Source organism: Coenobita brevimanus, chromosome 71 (assembly GCF_032717465.1).
Source record: "Coenobita brevimanus isolate Jiangsu-jjx chromosome 71, ASM3271746v2, whole genome shotgun sequence".
Taxonomy (NCBI): Eukaryota; Metazoa; Arthropoda; class Malacostraca; order Decapoda; family Coenobitidae; genus Coenobita; species Coenobita brevimanus.
The window spans coordinates 370,851-388,752 of NC_137024.1; the positions used below are offsets into that span (position 1 = coordinate 370,851).

General features: G+C 40.0%; 1 protein-coding gene across 2 annotated transcripts in view; it reads right to left on the bottom strand.

Moving 5' to 3' along the window:
• Positions 1 to 4,421, bottom strand: part of Ets97D (DNA-binding protein Ets97D) — a 39,198-nt gene extending 34,777 nt beyond the window's left edge. The window contains exons 1-3 of one of the 2 annotated variants that reach the window (XM_080277762.1): positions 4,361 to 4,421; positions 3,042 to 3,172; positions 1,304 to 1,433 (exon numbers count right to left, since the gene is read on the bottom strand). In XM_080277762.1, the coding sequence (XP_080133888.1) occupies positions 1,304 to 1,433; positions 3,042 to 3,166 (255 nt within the window). In that variant the 5' untranslated portion in view covers positions 3,167 to 3,172; positions 4,361 to 4,421. Of the gene's footprint in view, positions 1 to 1,303; positions 1,434 to 3,041; positions 3,173 to 4,283 lie in introns of both variants that reach the window. The other variant, XM_080277761.1, reaches the window with a different exon arrangement.
• Positions 4,422 to 17,902: the final 13,481 nt, after the last annotated feature.

Consider the following 17,902-nt stretch of genomic DNA (forward strand, 5'->3'; position numbering starts at 1 on the left):
CTTAAGACTTGCTCATAATTCAGCACAGACATGTTCTGAAGCTTCTTTAGGGAAAAAAAAAAAAAACTTTTTTCAGTGCCTTAAACTCCTCTATCAAGAATCACCAACATCCATCACTTAAACTAGCATTTGGCTTCCACACATCCTGGGATGCTGAGAGGGATATCTTCTCACTGTGACTCTTATATAAATGGGCAGCTCTGCTTCCTGATTATATACGGTAAGCATCCCTTTACTCACACTCCCTATCCCCTGAAAGGGGGTGAGTGGACTGCAGAAAGGCAATTTCAACATACAGTCCACTAGGCTAACATTCAGAAGCATCTTGGGGCACCACCAACTGTACAGCTACTGTACTACACATCCCTTCAACCTACCCTTTTTTCTTTAATTCTTGCTATAACTAAACAATATTATTATTTCTATAGACTTCAAACTTGAGGGGTTAGATACAGTTATCATTAAATGCTTCCCAACCAGAGTTCTCCCCTAAACTAAATACTACTACTATTACTAGTAATAGTGATAGCTAATAATAATAATAATAATAATAATAATAATAATATTGTAATCTTGGTCTGTAGGCAGCAAAAAAACAAAAATAAATGTCCTCAGCCTCAGTGGTGGTCAACTGGTTAACCCCTAACCGCCGGCTGATGTGTATAGCAGTCACGATTTTGGGCGCGGAGCAACGCCGGTTGACGTGTATAGCCGCAGGCGTCTTCCCACTACCATTTGAACTTTAACTTATCCTTACTCATCGACAGGACTACCTAGAGACATGGGGATACTTTCATTTGAAAGAGGAAGATTTGATGATTCTTATGTATCTTTAATTTTTTCTCTAGCTGTTATAGTTTGGCAGATGTTAGGGTTTAAAGGGTATTTTTTTCCGTCATGGTTATCCTCCGTAGGGAGGAGCGTGCAACATCGGAAGACCCCCGGCGTGTAGGGGTTAAATAAGTGGTCTGTTGAATGAGAGTATGTGAGTCTGATTGTATCTCAGGAGGGGGTTGGCAACATTTTGAGGATTTAAATTTCATTAAAACAAACACTACAGACCCCCCACAAGACTCACCATCACAACATAAAAACACTCCTGCTAATACCATCATGTCAGCCTGGGATAAGACAGTCCTGGTATGATTTCAGTATGCAGTATTAGTATTAGTACTGAAGAAGTGACAGAAGGTGTGTGGCATGTTGGAAGCCTGCTGGCTCTTAGGAAATAGCCTGCAAAATCTATACCCAGAAAAACAAAACAAAAAAGAAAGTATGAAAAAAATTTTTTGTTGCACCTCACCCTATGCTCTGACAGGACCCACACTGTAAAATTGTCCATCTTCAGGTGAAGCGCCTCACCTGCCCGTGCCTTCAACACCCCCACAGGTTCACTGATGTCCATCTCCATTGCATACACCTGCACTGCATCACTGAAATTTACACCATCATTAGCATCACCATCATCATCATGATAACATCATTGCCATCACAGTAACTGTTATTATCATCATCATCATCATCATCATCCAAATCCACTCTCCCAGATTCTCATGGTGTGGGGAAAACTACAGCAACACTCTTTAACTTCTACCTACCTATAACAATTCCTTTTTTCCCCAAACTGCTTCCCTTTGGAACTTGCTTCCATAAAAAAAATTTCCTCCCAAACTTCAACCTATAGCACTTTAAGTCCAAGTGTTAACATTTACCCTATGAATGGAGAACACCAGTAATCTGCTGTATGGATTTTGTTTTTATTCAGTTTGTTTTTCCTTCCTTTGATCATCTTCTATACAAAAAAAATAATAATAATGCAGTAAAGTACTACTTTTTTATTCTTCCTCCCTAAAAACCTAAAATCAAATTTTTAAAATGCATAGATCACATATAGCCTTCATTACTGTGTTCAGTATAAACAGATCTTTTGTAAGATGAATAAAACGACCTGGAGGTATAAAGAATAAAATAAAAATATATATCACTGGGTTCAAGGGCTTAAACACAATATGCAAGGGTGTAAGAAGGTGCCTAGTACAGTATTTGATGGTTGTCTACAGAAGAGCAGTAACTGTTAGATGTAATCAGCTTGCATCACATATTACAGAGAGCAGTCAGCAACAATACCAACGACCATACTAGCTCCATCATCATCATATGCTTCAGAAATCATCATAAAAAACTATGGGCTTGTCCAAACTTTTGTGCTATCAGTTTTAATAATATGGTTCAAAGGTCCCACTAGCATCATGAGTCAGAGAAGAGGTAGTTACAAATAATATACATTCTCAACTGGTCCAGTGCCAGTTGAGGTATAAAGCTACTTGCTGCAGAAGTGTTGGGCAATTGACATGTCACATTTAATGACACTGAAAAAAATGGGGCATCAGCCCCTGTTCCCATCCCTTATATCAACAGGACATATACGTATGGACAGCATTCTTTATCCCCTGTAATAAAGAAAATTAACACTAGAACTAACTGCTACCAAGTAGTGATGACGTGCATGAGTGAATGGTGTGCCTGTATGGAGAAGCTAGGATTCTGGAAGCTTGGATGGTGAGTGACTGCGAGTGTGACCCATCAAACTGGGCACAATCGGGTTAGCTCTCTCTCTCTCTCTGGACCCTACCTCACCCTATCCTTAGTTGGTAAAGAGGTTTGAATAATGATTACAGTTCAACAGTAACTTATTCAAAGAAAGTAACGTATGCTATGACGATGAGCAATGCCTGAGGGGGGAATGGAGGGGTGATCAGACAAGATAAACATGGATGGCGACTTGTAAGTGGGAAGGATGAGCTGTGTACTGTGGTGACGGCGGTGGCGACAGCTGTGGTGGTGGTGGACTGAGAAGAGAGGGGAGGAGGAGGGAGAGCAGATGGGATGGGAAAAAAAAAAAAAAGCACAGAGGAGGGGAAGAGGAAGGGTATGTAAAGGTGAAAGACAAGAATGAGAGGAAATGGAGGACAGGAAAGGAAGGGAAGGAAAAGGATGGGTGAGATACAACATAAACAAAAAATGCTGGTAAATGCACAAACCTGTGAGTGGGCAGGACAAGTGGTGTGGTGGGGGTGGTGGAGTGTGCTGCTCCATCATCATCCTGCCCTTCTCCACCCACCAACACATCATCAAAAGTGGTTACTGCTCCCAGATCTCTTGACATTGCCTCCTGACAAGGAATAAATAATAACAGGTCCAATATATTTATATACAGCATATATATATATATATATATATATATATATATATATATATATATATATATTGTGGTAGGTGGTGGGGCTCACCATCCACTCACTCGATGTAGTGCTGCTCTCGGGTGTCTGCCTTTTCCTCTCCTCCATCCTTCTTTCTTTCCATCCTCTTCTGTCTTCCTTTCCTTCATTCTTTCCTCATCCTTCTGCCTACGGGTGACTTTACACTCCCTCTTCTATCTTTCTTTCCTTCATTCTTTCCTCTTCCTTCTGCCTGTGGGTGACTTTACACTCAGTGATAAGCAAAATGGTTTCCTGTACACCAGGAAACCATTTACTACACTGGGTGGTAACCTTATAACCAAATTTTGGCACCTGGTGGTTTAGTGGGTAATTATAGTGCTCCAATCGGATTGGGCCAGTGAAGGTTTATATCCAGAGGGTAGTTGGGGTTTATTGCTCACGTAATGCCACTCAGGGATGAGTGAGGCTGGTCACTCTCATCTTAAATGTCAGGACCAACTTGCCTAGCCCCAGGCTCCTACGTTCCTCATGGGGCAAAGTAGGACTGGATGATGGACGGATGGATGGATATATAGACAGATAGACAGACAGATACACTGTTAGATAGATAGATAGATGTATACATATACAGTGGAGTCTCATTTATCCACAAATCAAGGGACATTTAAAGTTTCGTTTAATCAACTTTTTCAGATAAAAGATACTGTAATAATATGCAGGATACAAGGGAACAATAGTGTACTCATCAATCACCCATTTCTGGCAACATCTAGCCCACCACCACCACCAGCACCCCAAAAGCCACTCAACCATCACCAAAACACTTAATACACTTTAGTAACTTTTTTTTTTTTTTAATAACAGAATAGAGGAAGGAAAACCAAATGAATAAAAAAAAATAATAATCTATACACCCATACACCAGATTACTGGTGTCCACTGTTCATAAAATATCTGTAACAGTTAGACTTGAACAGCTGTTGGTTGACGTTTGGAGGGAAACAACTCTGGGGAAACGAGTTCCAAAGATAAGGTAAGTTAACAGTTGCACGGTGCACTAACCTGTTATCGTTGCTGTTTAGAGTAGAACACTGCACATGCGGCCATGCATATTACCAATCACATACAGCTGAACTCACTCTCAGGTTATAAATAGTGTCTGGCTAACTAGCAATTACATGCTATTACGACGGTCCCTAAAACAGCTTAGTCCAGTTACTGACTCTTCTTCTTCTTCCTTACACTGACATTGCTCAATCAAAACAAATGAAGAATTCGGATGTCAGCGAAGTCAAAAACTCCTGCGGGTCCTGGCTGAGTTGCAGCCCTTCAATCAACACCAAAAACCATGGTAAATTGTATGTAGACTATTATACGGAAACTGTCCGTCTTTGTAGAATGAAAAGGTTGCATACCTTAATTACCTTCAATATGCAGCAGAAACCACAACAAGAATTCCAAGTAGGCTATTTTCGAGTTTTCTACATGCATCTCATTATTAACAGTTTTTTCTTCTGTACCACTTCTGTCGCAAATGACCCCTGGGAGTATTAATGATCCCTCAGAGGGGATGAGGATGAATGACACCATGGTGGGAAGGAATTAATTTTGTCCGAAGTCAGGATGAACCGGTTCCTCGCTTAATATAGGCAGATCGTGTTGGAGTCCTGTGCTGGGGAGGTGACGAAGAGAATATGTTAGTTCCCTAACTTCTATCTATCTATCTATTGCCAGACGCCTCAATCCCGTTTGGGGTGGCCACAAACAAATCGCCTCCACGTCGCCCTGTCCCCTGCCATTTCACTGCCCTGCTCCCAACTCACACCCCCCTCTCTCATATACCTCTCCACCCCATCCCTCCATCTCATCCTCGGCCTCCCCCTCCCTCTTCCCCCCTCCAACTCACTCACACTCTCTTTGTCAGTCTTTCACCCTCCATCCTCTCCACATGGCCAAACCACCTCAGTGTGTTCCTCATAACGCTTCCTATCACATCCGCATCCACACCACAATGCTCCTTTATATCCTCATTCGTCAGCCTGTCTCTCCATGTGACTCCACAGGCTCCTCTTAAATAACTCATTTCCACTGCTCTCACTCTTGACTTATGTCCTTCCAACAGCGTCCAAGCTTCACTTCCATACGTTAGAGTTGGTATCACAATACTGTCATGTAGTAACTTTTTCACTTCCATGCTCACTTCCCTGTTTCTTATCACTGCTTTCAAAGAACCAACAACCTTTCTTCCCTGCTGTACCCTTTCAAGGACTTCACCCTCCAAACCTTCATCCTTACTCATCACACTACCCAAGTACTTAAACGTACTCACATTTTCCAATTCCTCACCACCCAACCTCGCTGTACATTCACTGACTTCACCTCTCTCAAAGACCATCACTTTACTCTTCCCTACATTCACCTTTAGATTCCGTTTCTTACACACTCTCCCAAACTCATCCACCAAGCCTTGCAGCTCCCCTTGGTCTTCACTCAGCAACACAGTATCATCTGCAAACAACAGTACAGGGAGTTTCCAAACACTATCCTCTCTCACCAGGGCCACTCCAACATCCACTACCCTACCTTGTACCTCTTTTATTACCCCATCCATGTACAGATTGAACAACCATGGAGACATGACACATCCCTGTTTCAACCCAACCTCCAGAGAGAATAATTCACTTAGTTCACCATCCACACACACTGCAGCCTTTGCACCATCATACATACTCTTCACAGCATTCAAAAACTTTCCATCTACTCCATATATTCTTAACACTTTCCACAATCCTTGTCTATCCACCCTGTCATATGCTTTCTCCAAACCCATGAAAGCCGCATACAACGTCTTTCCCTTCTCTAGAAACTTTTCCACTAAAGATCTAAGAATGAATATCTGAACTACACAACCTCTTCCTTTCCTAAAGCCACCCTGTTCTTCAACTAATTCCTCTGTTCTTTCTTTAACTCTGTCAATAAGTATCCTACCATACACTTTTCCTATTATACTAAGAAGACAAATGCCCCTATGATTACCCCACACTTCTTTTTACCCTTTTCCTTTGTACAAGGGAATAATTATACCTGACTTCCAATCCTCCGGGACTCTACCTTCCTCCCAGGCCAATCTGCACTTCTTCCACATTCATTCTACTACTATCTCTCCCCCATGCTTCAGCATTTCACCACACACTCCATCAATTCCTGGGGCTTTCCCCAATTTAACTTTCTTCATTGCTTCCATAACTTCTATCCTACTGATTTCTTCCTGTCTTCTCACCTCCCTCCTTCTCCCAGCCATTCCCCAGCCACTTATACTCACATTACTTCCATCCTCTATGTTCAGCAATTCCTTAAAGTGTTCTCTCCATCTGCTCACTTTTTCTCCCTTCTCCACTAGTAATCTACCATTTTTATCTTTCACTCCCCTGCTAACCTCACTTCCACCCTGTCTTCTAACTTATGGCATGATAACCTCCATACCTTACTTTCTCACATTTATACACCCACCTTCTTAGTCTGCCAGGCCACCCCATCTTTAAACTCGTTTAGGTACACACCCAGTTTCTCATCATAATTATTCCATCGAAGCACGCATCGATTGGTGTCCTCAGATTCCGTACGCCATGTCTGTCTCAGTTTAGCAGTCTTACCTATCTTGCCTTATTCCTGTAATGGGTTGTCACAAATTATCATATCACCCCGTTCTCTGTCATCTGGCTGCCATCTCCAGCTCACACCCCTCTGTCTCACACCTTCCCATCCCATCCCTCCATCTCATCCTGTCAGCGTCACCTACTCTCTTTTCCCCTTCACTCACACACTCACATCAGGTAGCTCTATAGTATGGAGAGGCTTTCTCATGGGTAGCGCCACGAAGTTTGTGTGTCCACCGCTGGGGGCCCAGGGCAGCACTGATGAGTGTATGCACTACTGATGCCTGCGCCTTTTGAAGTCAGCCGATGAATTTGAAAAATGTAGTGCCATGGTCCACTGTGCAGCTGAAATATAGTGCCATGGTCCACTGTGCAGCTAAAATATGGTGTCATGGTCCACTGCGCAGTTAAAATATAGTGCCATGGTCCACTGTGCAGTTAAAATATAGTGCCATGGTACACTGTGCAACTTATTTAAGCAACAGCAACGAGTGTGGGTGTTTCAATGTGGCGGCCAAAGTCACACACTCGCTGCAGAGATAGCCCCTCCATACTATACAGTAAAGCTCGGTGACTCACATACACTTTCCTGGCCAGCATTCCAAAATATTTCTCTTAATATTTTGTAGTCAGGGTTGGCAGGATTATAATAAACTTATTTTAACCATGATTTTGATCTGTTATTATCAGAGAAAAAAATCAATGACTCCAATCAAAATAATTTTTTAAAGGCAAATAGTCTAAAAAGTTAGATATTTTACACTTCTGTAGTCTCACAATTCATCATCAAAAAGTCTGTTATCAGTTTAGAAGTAGGTTGTCACAACACACAGAAGCAGTTCATTACTTGTTCATGCCTCTTGAGACACTGAAACGAGACTTGTATAGTTACAGTGAGCCTGGCACAGAGTTTGACATGGTTAAAAAAAAAAAAAAATCAACTACACCGATTTTCTGGGTAAATCTACCAGTACTTTTCTGTCACTCTCCATTCATGTATGACAAGTAATTTTTGCATTGTTTCATTATTCATTACTACCTCATTAGTGCTGGAGAGGGACCTCGTAGATATAGTTGCGTGACTTTGCTGCCTACTTATATAGCACAAATGTCTCTTTAACTCCCTCCATATCCCAGAAAGGATGATCATGGACTGCAGGAAAAGGGCTACTTGAACCTGGAGTTTGTCATGTTCATGTTGGCCTGGGGCCACAGCATTATCTCACTAAATCATATATTGTATAATTATAGTACAGCAGTGGAGAGGATGGAGGGTGAAAGACTGACGAAGAGAGTGTATGTGAGTGAGGTGGAGGGGGGAAGAGGGAGGGGGAGGCCGAGGATGAGATGGAGGGATGGGGTGGAGAGGTATATGAGAGAGGGGGGTGTGAGTTGGGAGCAGGGCAGTGAAATGGCAGGGGACAGGGCGACTTGGAAGCGATTTGTTTGTGGCCACCCCAAACGGGATTGAGGCATCTGGCAATAGATAGATAGATAGATAGAGCTATTTAAGTGGTTCAGTGGTTTTTCTAATGCCAATTCTTCATAGAGCTGTATCATCCTGTTCCTTAAGGTTAATTAGCTAGGCTAATTTACTTTTCTTTCTCTCTTCCTGTCTCAGATTATAATCCAGTTAGCCTGTGTTTTTTTTGTATTTTTAATTCCCCCCCCCCAACCGTTTCTAGCACAGCAGTACCACAGTGCTCCTTCACTTCATCATTTGTCTTTCTGCCTCTCGGTGTAACTCTGCACCCTCCTTTCTGATACCTATAACTCATTTCCACTGCTCTCACTTCAAATATCCTTCTAGCAGCATCCATGCTTCAATTCAGTGCATTAGACTGGGGATGACAATACTGTTATGCAGTAACTTTTTTTTACTTCCATGCTCACTTCCCTGTTCCTTATCACTGCTCTCAGTGAACCAACAACCATTTTTTCCCTGTTCTTCCCATTCACACACTTCATTCTCTAAACTTCCATCCATACTCATCTATCTCTGTCTATTGCTAGATGCCTTAATCCTGTAAGGGGTGGCCACAAACAAATCACCTTCATGTCACCCTGTCCCTTGCCATTTCTCACCACACTACATAAATATTTGAAAGCAATCAGTTTCCATTTCCTGGTATCTTTCATGAATCTCATTATTCCTTATCCTATCCACTCTCCACACACATTCCTCAGTAGATTAATTTCCACTGCTTGTATGTTCAACTTTTCATTTTCATGTCACAGTGTAGTTTCGTTTCGTTTCATTTTGTTTTTAAAGGCTCCAACATGATTGCATGCGTCAGCCTTGGTCACCTAATGGCGGCTTTCCACGCTGCACGATCCATTGCAGCCTTCCTGTTCAGTCCCTTAACCCTGAGGTCACACTTAATGACCTCATCCTATGTCTTTCTTGGTCTACCCCTCATAACCCCACCCCCAGTATTAACACTTCTCACCTTCCTCACCCAATTATCATCCCCCATCCTCCTCACATGTCCAAACCATCTCAATCTAGTCTCTCACTCATTTGTTAATATAGGCATTAAAACTCCATGCAAGCCTCCCACAGCCACCACAGTCAGTTTCCTGTCAAGGCTTTCATGGCAACAGGCACTTTCCTTCCCTATACTGCTCTGCTTTCTACTTCCTTTGAACATTTATCTCTCTTCTCTGTCTATGCACCTTGAAAATTATGTCACTGAGAGCAAACCAGTGGCTGAAATTGCAATCTTAAGAGAAGTCTGTAGAGCCCTCTGCTGACTTTAAAGGCTTCCTGGGGAAAACTGAGTGAAGTGGGGACCAGTAAGCCTCACACAGCCACCCATGCTCCTCATCTGTCTATGACCCTCACTCATCTCAGCTCAAGCAAATACTCAATTGCCTTTACTGTTATAGCAGGGTACTTGTACTGTAGTAAATATTAAATTATGTAATCTTGTGTAATACTATCTAGTAAATGCCCAAAAGTGTTAGAACTGTTAGATTAGGTAGGAGAGTGTAAAAAGTTGTATAGTCATGGATGGCAGAACCAGCTGAATTTTTCCCACATGGTTATACATTCAAGTTTCACGATTTGCAGTTTTCACCTGTGTGATCCAGAACCAAGAAGATGGATATAATGATACCACATTGTACAGGTATACCAGATATGCAATGGTGATAGAATGGTGGACACAGATATAACTAATAATAAATCGTTTTATTGCAAATTCATCAGTACAAATATTTTAAAAAGCAGAGAACTCTCTTTCTGTAGATTTGTCTCAGGAAGCACCTTACCTATGAAATGAGATCTGTAGCACCTGAGACCAGATTATATTACGGCCCATATACTGGTTGGTTTAGCAGACTCTGAAGTGCCTCTCCTTTAGTGGGTCATTACTCATCTTATGCCTTACTTTCTCTTGTATGTTACAAATACACTTAATACAGTTTGCATCAATAATATGCAAGAGGATTATTAAGGTGTGATGTGTAAAATAATCCCTGAGAAACAGGCTTTACAAAATCTCCATATCCAACTAGAAATGTAAGCCTATGACATGACAACAATGGGATGTGTTTGGCAACTCGGGTTTAGTACAGTCCCCTCCCCATCCCACCAACCCACCTCAAACAACACAACAGAAATAATAATGTAAATATGGATGAATCTATGTCGAAAGATATAGACGTTCACAAAATACTGCTACAATATTTAGAAGCATTATAGTACATGCACCAATATCTTCACTTGTAATATCACAGTTTTATTTATTTTCTTTTTTTCTGACAGCTGTCATTTTTACATGGACTCAACACTGACTATTCAAGACTCATGGCTGACTGCATAATGTTACAGAAATTTGAGACTGTTTAACAGGCATACTTACAATGTAGTGGGTGTCAGACATGAAATGGACACAAAAACTAAAAAACAAATACTGTACTATGTATCCTTTGTAGTAATAAAATGACTGATTGAAGTTTGAGTGTCCAGGTGCAAAGATTATGGTACCATAAACATAAACATCATATAATCACATAAATAATAATCTTGGAAACTCTGTCATGTTTCTTTCTCCTTGCAGTATATGACACATTGATATATTTGTATAGTTTGACAAAGCTTTTAAAATAAACTGTGAAAGACTGTTATGATTTACCAGTTTCAACCCTTTCAGTATGATGACAACTTTTATTTAGTGTATTCTAGCTGCTACTGGGTATCATACTCAGCTTAGGATGACCTCCAAGCAATGAAGGGGTTAATGAAGGCAAGATATAGTCCATCCTGTTTGAAATGCCTCATTTTCACTGAAAAATTTACCTGGTGTGTATATGTATGTATGTATGTGTGTATGTATATATATATATATATATATATATATATATATATATATATATATATATATATATATATATTCATTCATCATCTAATCCTCTGTTGCCCCATGAGGAGAGTTGGAGCCCGGGGCTAGGCAAATTGGGCCTGACATTTTAGATGAGTGACCAGCCTCACTCATCCCTGAGTGGCACTACATGAACAATAAACCCCAACCACCCCTTGGATGTAAACCTGCACAGGCTAAATCCAACTGGAGCACCATAATTACCCACTAAACCACCAGGCGCCATAATTTGGTTAGATGGTTATCAACCAGCATCGTAATTGGTTTCCTGTTGTACAGGAAACCATTGGGCTTGTCACTTGGTGTAGAGTCACTCATAGAGAGAAGGAAGAGGAAAGAATGAAGGAAAAAGAGACAGAAGAGGAAGGAGAGAAAGAGGAGAGGAAAGGGCAGTCACCTGATAGCAGCACTATATCAAGTGAATGGATGGTGAGTGCCCTCACCTACCACTTATACTGTACATATATTTATATACCGTAATGTGTATATAGTACTATATACCGGTATATATCTATACTGTATATTTACAATATATATGAAGGGTGGATGGATGGATATCATCCATCATCCAATCCTACATTGACCCATGAGGAGCGTAGAAGCCCGGGGCTAGGCAGTTGGTCCTGACATTTAAGATGAGAGAGACCAGCCTCACTCATCCCAGAGTGGCATTGCATGAGCAATCAACCGCAACCACCCCTTGGATATAAACCTTCACCAGCTCAATCCAATTGGAGCGCAATAACTACCCACTAAACCACCAGGTGCCAAAATTTGGTTATATGGTTACCACCCAGCATAGTAAATGGTTTCCTGGTGTACAGGAAACCATTTGGCTAGTCACTCAGTGTCGAGTCACCCACAGGCAGAAGGAAGAGGAAAGAATGAAGGAAAGAAAGACAGAAGAGGGAGTGTAATGTCACCCGTAGGCAGAAGGAAAAGGAAAGAATGAAGGAAAGAAAGACAGAAGAGGATACAAGGAAAGAAGGATGGAGGAGAGGAAAGGGCAGACACCCAACAGCAGCACTACATTGAGTGAGTGGATGGTGAGTGCCCCCACTTACCACAATATATATATATATATATATATATATATATATATATATAAGTGAGAGGTAAATTTCTAATCATGCTGGATATCTGTAAATACATAAAGTTTATAAAATCCCATATTTACTAAATGCATGACCACAGTATTCAACTTATATACTGTATACTTCACTGTACTGTTCTTACTGTAAATGCAGTCTGCAAAGTATGTGCTTAGTTCTTCAAACAATTATAATAAATGAATGAATGAAATATATAACACACAGGATTCCTCAATAAACACATTATTTTACAATTTAAATGACAGTTCAGGTAAATCATTTATGACTAACTTGTAACTTCAGGAACTGCTGTCAATGATCAGAGAAATACGATAATAGCTAGTCTGTTGCGAGGCTAATATGCATTGTGTACACATGTCATCAACACCCACAGTTATAATACTGTACAATGCAGCAAAGACACTGTACTATTTTATACTGACTACTGCCACAATATTTATTTAGCACAGGGAACCCACCTATCAGAGAAAAAGTTAAGAGTAAGACACAAACATCCCAGTTTTCCTAACATTTTTTATCCCTTAATTTCCAGCACTATATGTAAAGGATCACCCTGCATTAACCAGAATATGATCTGTAAACATACATCAATCACTGATAATGTTCATCATGGCAATTTCTTTGCTCTTTTCATCGGGAGATTTTCCCTAACCTCAAGAAATAGTGTGCCTCAGTTACTGGAAGGGCTAAACTTATGAGTAAAGCTTTGTATTAAAAAAAAAAAAAAAAAGTGACCCATAGTACTTTAACACCTTCACTACGAGGTCTGTTTCCTATTGTAAACTTGCTGCTACAAGATCATTTTATTTTGATAACTTCTCACACTCTAGATGATAAATTTTTCTTTTTTTTAATGCTAGGAAAAGGGAACCAAAGACTAGAAGCCCACAAGATTGTTTCCTCCAGGAAAAAATAAAAACAAGATAACAGAGAGCCAAATTCGAGATACCTGGACATGCTATTTAAAAGACTGGAGGTCATAGGCAGTAGGAAATACAAACAAAGGAAGACAGTTCCAGAGCTGACCTGTTGCAAACAAGAAGAGCTTGGAGTAATGGTTAATTCTCGCATTAGAGAACTGGATACAAAAGGAATGAGAGTATGCTCCTAGACGGGTACTATGCACCCACCTTAGTGGTGGAGGGATGAAAGCAGACAGTTCAAAGGAGCAGTGACTATTGAAGCAATGATAGTAGAGATAAGCATGCAACAAACAACAATTTCTGTACATTGAAAAAAAAAACTGTCTGGTAGTAACAAGAAAAGTATAAATAAGATGTCATTGTGCTGAAGGAGTTGACCCAATTTTTTCAACAATGTATTTTTCATTTTACTTGTTCTACGTGCAGATCCCTTAGTTCAATTTCCGAGACTTTTATAATTGTGGGGTAAGGTACAGTCTTCATTAACCTGTTCAGCATGAGATCTTTCCTCGGTTGAATGTAATGGTCCAGATGTACCAAGAATGACTTAAAAATGTACGTAACATTGCACTGAATAGATTAGGATTTCATAAATTTGTTGCATCACATATGTTAGTGTGGCTCCTCAGTTCAGCATATAAGCAGCCATACAAAGTGATGTAGAGTTGTTCACTCTGATGGCACCAGTATCCCAATCAAAGTGTACAGGGGAGAAAAAAATAAAAGTAACAGCCAATCCCACATTCCCCCATGATGAGATCAGTGGCAGCAAGTATAAAATACAGGTATATACCAAGTTATCTGAAGGACAGTACAGTACTCATACCTTCCTGTTGTTCAGGTCATTGCTACAAATATCTTTTGAGTCGTAGCTATTGTTGGTGTCATACAAGGCTTCACAGAACCACGTCTTTAGTGATTTACTTTGTGCACAGTATTATACCTTCACATTCGTTTATTTATTGTCATCATCATTTTAGTATCAACATAATTTGCATCAGTAACATACAAGAGGATACTGCAATGAAATGTAATGAAATCTCCAAAGCAATTTGGAACACAAATCTTTATCAGTATGGAATGATTGTTGAATGTCAGTGACTGCTTACACCATAATAAACTCTTAATTATCTGTCACTGCAATATCCGGCTCAACGCAATATCTGGCGCCGTTGGCTCAGCTCCTTTAAAGCAATATCTGGCAAAATTATGCAACATCTAGCACCAAAAACAGGAAGTAACTGGCAGTTCTATCCAATATCCAGTGTAAAGGCATGTCAACCAGCCAGTAAGCAGTAGCTAACTGGCACTACATTACTGTACTGTATCATTACTATATTGTATTTTATGCTTAATTTTCATCTTTTACTCATGGGAAAGTTTTTAGGATAGAGGGTCAAGATGGACAGTAACACAATATCCAGTTCAATGCCAGACGTTTACCCAATAGGGGTATTATGCAATATCTGGCGTTTTGCTTTATTCTGCATAGCAGTTGGCTGAATTATGCCAGATAATTGAGAGTTTACTGTAGTCAATATTGACTTGCCTTTAATCCTCGGAATGCCATGATGTGCTTAATATTGTATTACTTCTACCACCAGACAGTTTTATTCAGTTTTGGAGAGACTTTTCACACTGGAGGAATTAGATGTAGTCTTCATTTACCCCTTCGCTACAAGGCACCAACCCAAAACTAAAAGAAATTATCCGGCGGCAGCAATAATACATCAGTAACACACATCACCAGACTGAAGAGGTTAATAATAATGGTTTACTTTCATCTAGAGATATAATTACTTAAAACACTGTAATATCCAAGTGAGTAATGTTAAACTAATCCCACTCAACACCTTACTCTGTCACATAAATAATGTACATACTGTATACAAATCTTCTTCAACAAAGCATCATTTCAATACATAAAACTCTGTTGTCAATTTTGAAAACAATTATCAAATATCACAACACTTATTTAAATCACAGTCAAATATTCTGGAATATGATGACTAGGATGCACTGGACACATAACAAGTACCATCACCGTCAGAAGTTAACCAACACTTTCCTGTTGACAGTGGCAATGAAAAGTGTTTGATGCATGGCTGGTCCTAACACAAATGACACCCTACGCAAAGTAGTACTAAAGATCTCTCCCCCTAACTCCCACACATTTGTCCTATCGGTTATAAAAACAACTATTATCTCTTGGGGACAAAAATTATTGTCATAATTTCCTTGCTTGCAGGCTTGCTACTAACACTGTAGACAGAATTGGGTGTTGAATAACATCTATTTAAAAAGTAATAAAAATTCATTTAATTATTAGCTGAGGTTTCAGAGTTATATTACTCTGACAAAAGCAACTCAGAGCCTATAGGTAGTTAACAATAAGGCACCCTCTTAATAGTACTCACAAAACACTCAAATTTTTGACACTGCAATAAGGATATATCTTGCAATTTGGTACGAAGTTAGAATTTTAACTCTCATGCCTTCTGTTTTAAAAATTAACCACAACTTTTTAATGGCAGTGTTCTCCGGCAGGTTTAATCTCAGTTAATAGGATAGCATACTCAATGTCTCTTTTGTAATACTGCATTACCAGTAAGGTATTCAATAAAATGGCTACAACTTTGGAAGCAACAGGAGGCCTTAGAAAGCCAAACCTTTATTTTTGTATTTTCTAGTAATTTCATATCCACATTTCAATGATCCATTATCAGGGGCGTACCTGGATATTTAGGGGCCCGGGGGGGCTAGGTTCTTTGCGGGGCCCTCATCCTGGAGGGGGGCCCCACAAAGGACCTAGCCCCCCTAATTCTCAAAACTTATCTAATATCTCAGCAGGGATTGTCGGGATGATAAATATATATATTTTTAAATATTAATAAAAAAGCTTATAAATTTTTAAGGCTTTCTGAGCCCCCTGTCAATTGGGGGCCCGGGGGGCAGTTTCAAACAGCCCTCCCCCCGCCTCCCCCCTCAGGTACGCCATTGTCCATTATCTTATTTTGTCACCCCCTAAGAGATGGTGCCCCCCCCGCCTCCCCCCTCAGGTACGCCACTGTCCATTATCTTATTTTGTCACCCCCTAACAGATGGTGCCCTGAATGGCTACCTAATCTGCCTTGTGATAGGGCTGAACCCAATTTCATGATATATTTTAAGCAGTAACAACATGAAGTACACAGAAAATTATGGGCCAAGAAGGATGCTCTTTGATGTTTGGGAAGGAATGAGAAACATATTTAAACACAATGCTGGCAGGGGATTGTCAGCAAACTTTTGGTTGTGATGGCACACCTGGGGCTCCAGTGTTTCCAAGCCCTTTGAAGTAATTGGAGCTGGGATCCAATGATAAATATTTGGTTCAAGTGATCCAGTTCATGTTTATTCTTGAGAATGTGTCTAGCCTGCTTCCGATTTACTTAATCCTGCGAGGTAATTCCAGGAAAACTTGTTCTGGTGATTCAGTCTGGTTAATAAATTCCTGTAAAACTTAGTAATGTTCCAGCAGTTACAAGGGAAAGAGTTACTGATAAGTTAAAATAACGACTTCCCAGAAAAATCCAGTACAGGCAGTCCGTTACTATCATCAGGTTATGAACATATGCTTTTAAAAGCAATTACGTCTGAAGTTTGGAACTGTGCAACAAGTACTAAATCAGCTGTTGTATAGTCAGTAATACTAAGCTGATAACCAGCCATCTCCTGCATCCCAAGCCCTTCTGTTAAACCACTGATGCTACTGTTTGTCAGCATTTTTAACTTAGCTGTTCTGCAAACATTATTATTTCTCCAACATATTTCAGAAGCATTAAATAAGTGATAGTAATGATAGCAGTAGCAGTCAACGGCCCACTACTTTAAAAGAAATCATCATCATCAAATAAAAAATAGTTATGAAACTAGTGGGGAACGGAAAGGAAATGAGCAATTAGCAGTTTTGGGAATGAGTCACATGACTAAGGGGACAGTTTTGAAAAATAATGCATAATTGAACATGCAAAATTATTTTTTACCTGCAATCTACAATTATAAACAAGAAAACAGGTTCAATTATGGAGAAATGGAGGAACTTTAAAGTGCATGGTTGAAAGATCAACAATATAATAAACTGCTTGTAGCACACAATACTGAAGCACATAGAGAACACAGAGGAAACACTAACCCTTTTCCACGCATAAAGTATACTAGACTTAGATGGTGATAAGACTGACTGCAGGGAGGATTTGATCATCTGTTTCTATAAGACAGAAGTCAGACTTATCAACAAAATGGACTGTGAACATCTCAAGAATGCAATTAAGTCTGTAAGTTAAGGACCCTGTAACAGCTTCTGATCACCTAATTCTGGAGGATTTTGTTTGAGCCCAGTCTCAGCTCTTAAAATAGTATCAGCCACATTCTCCTAATAATAACAGCCACATTCTCTTTCTAATAATATTGGCCACATTCTCCTTTTAATAATACCAGCCTCATTCTCCTTATAATACCAGCCACATTCTCTTTCTCTCTTTCCACCTGGCAAGCACATGATATCTCCTGGTTTAAAATGATAAATACCGACCTGTAACTTTGTATGGTCTTAACCTCACAATG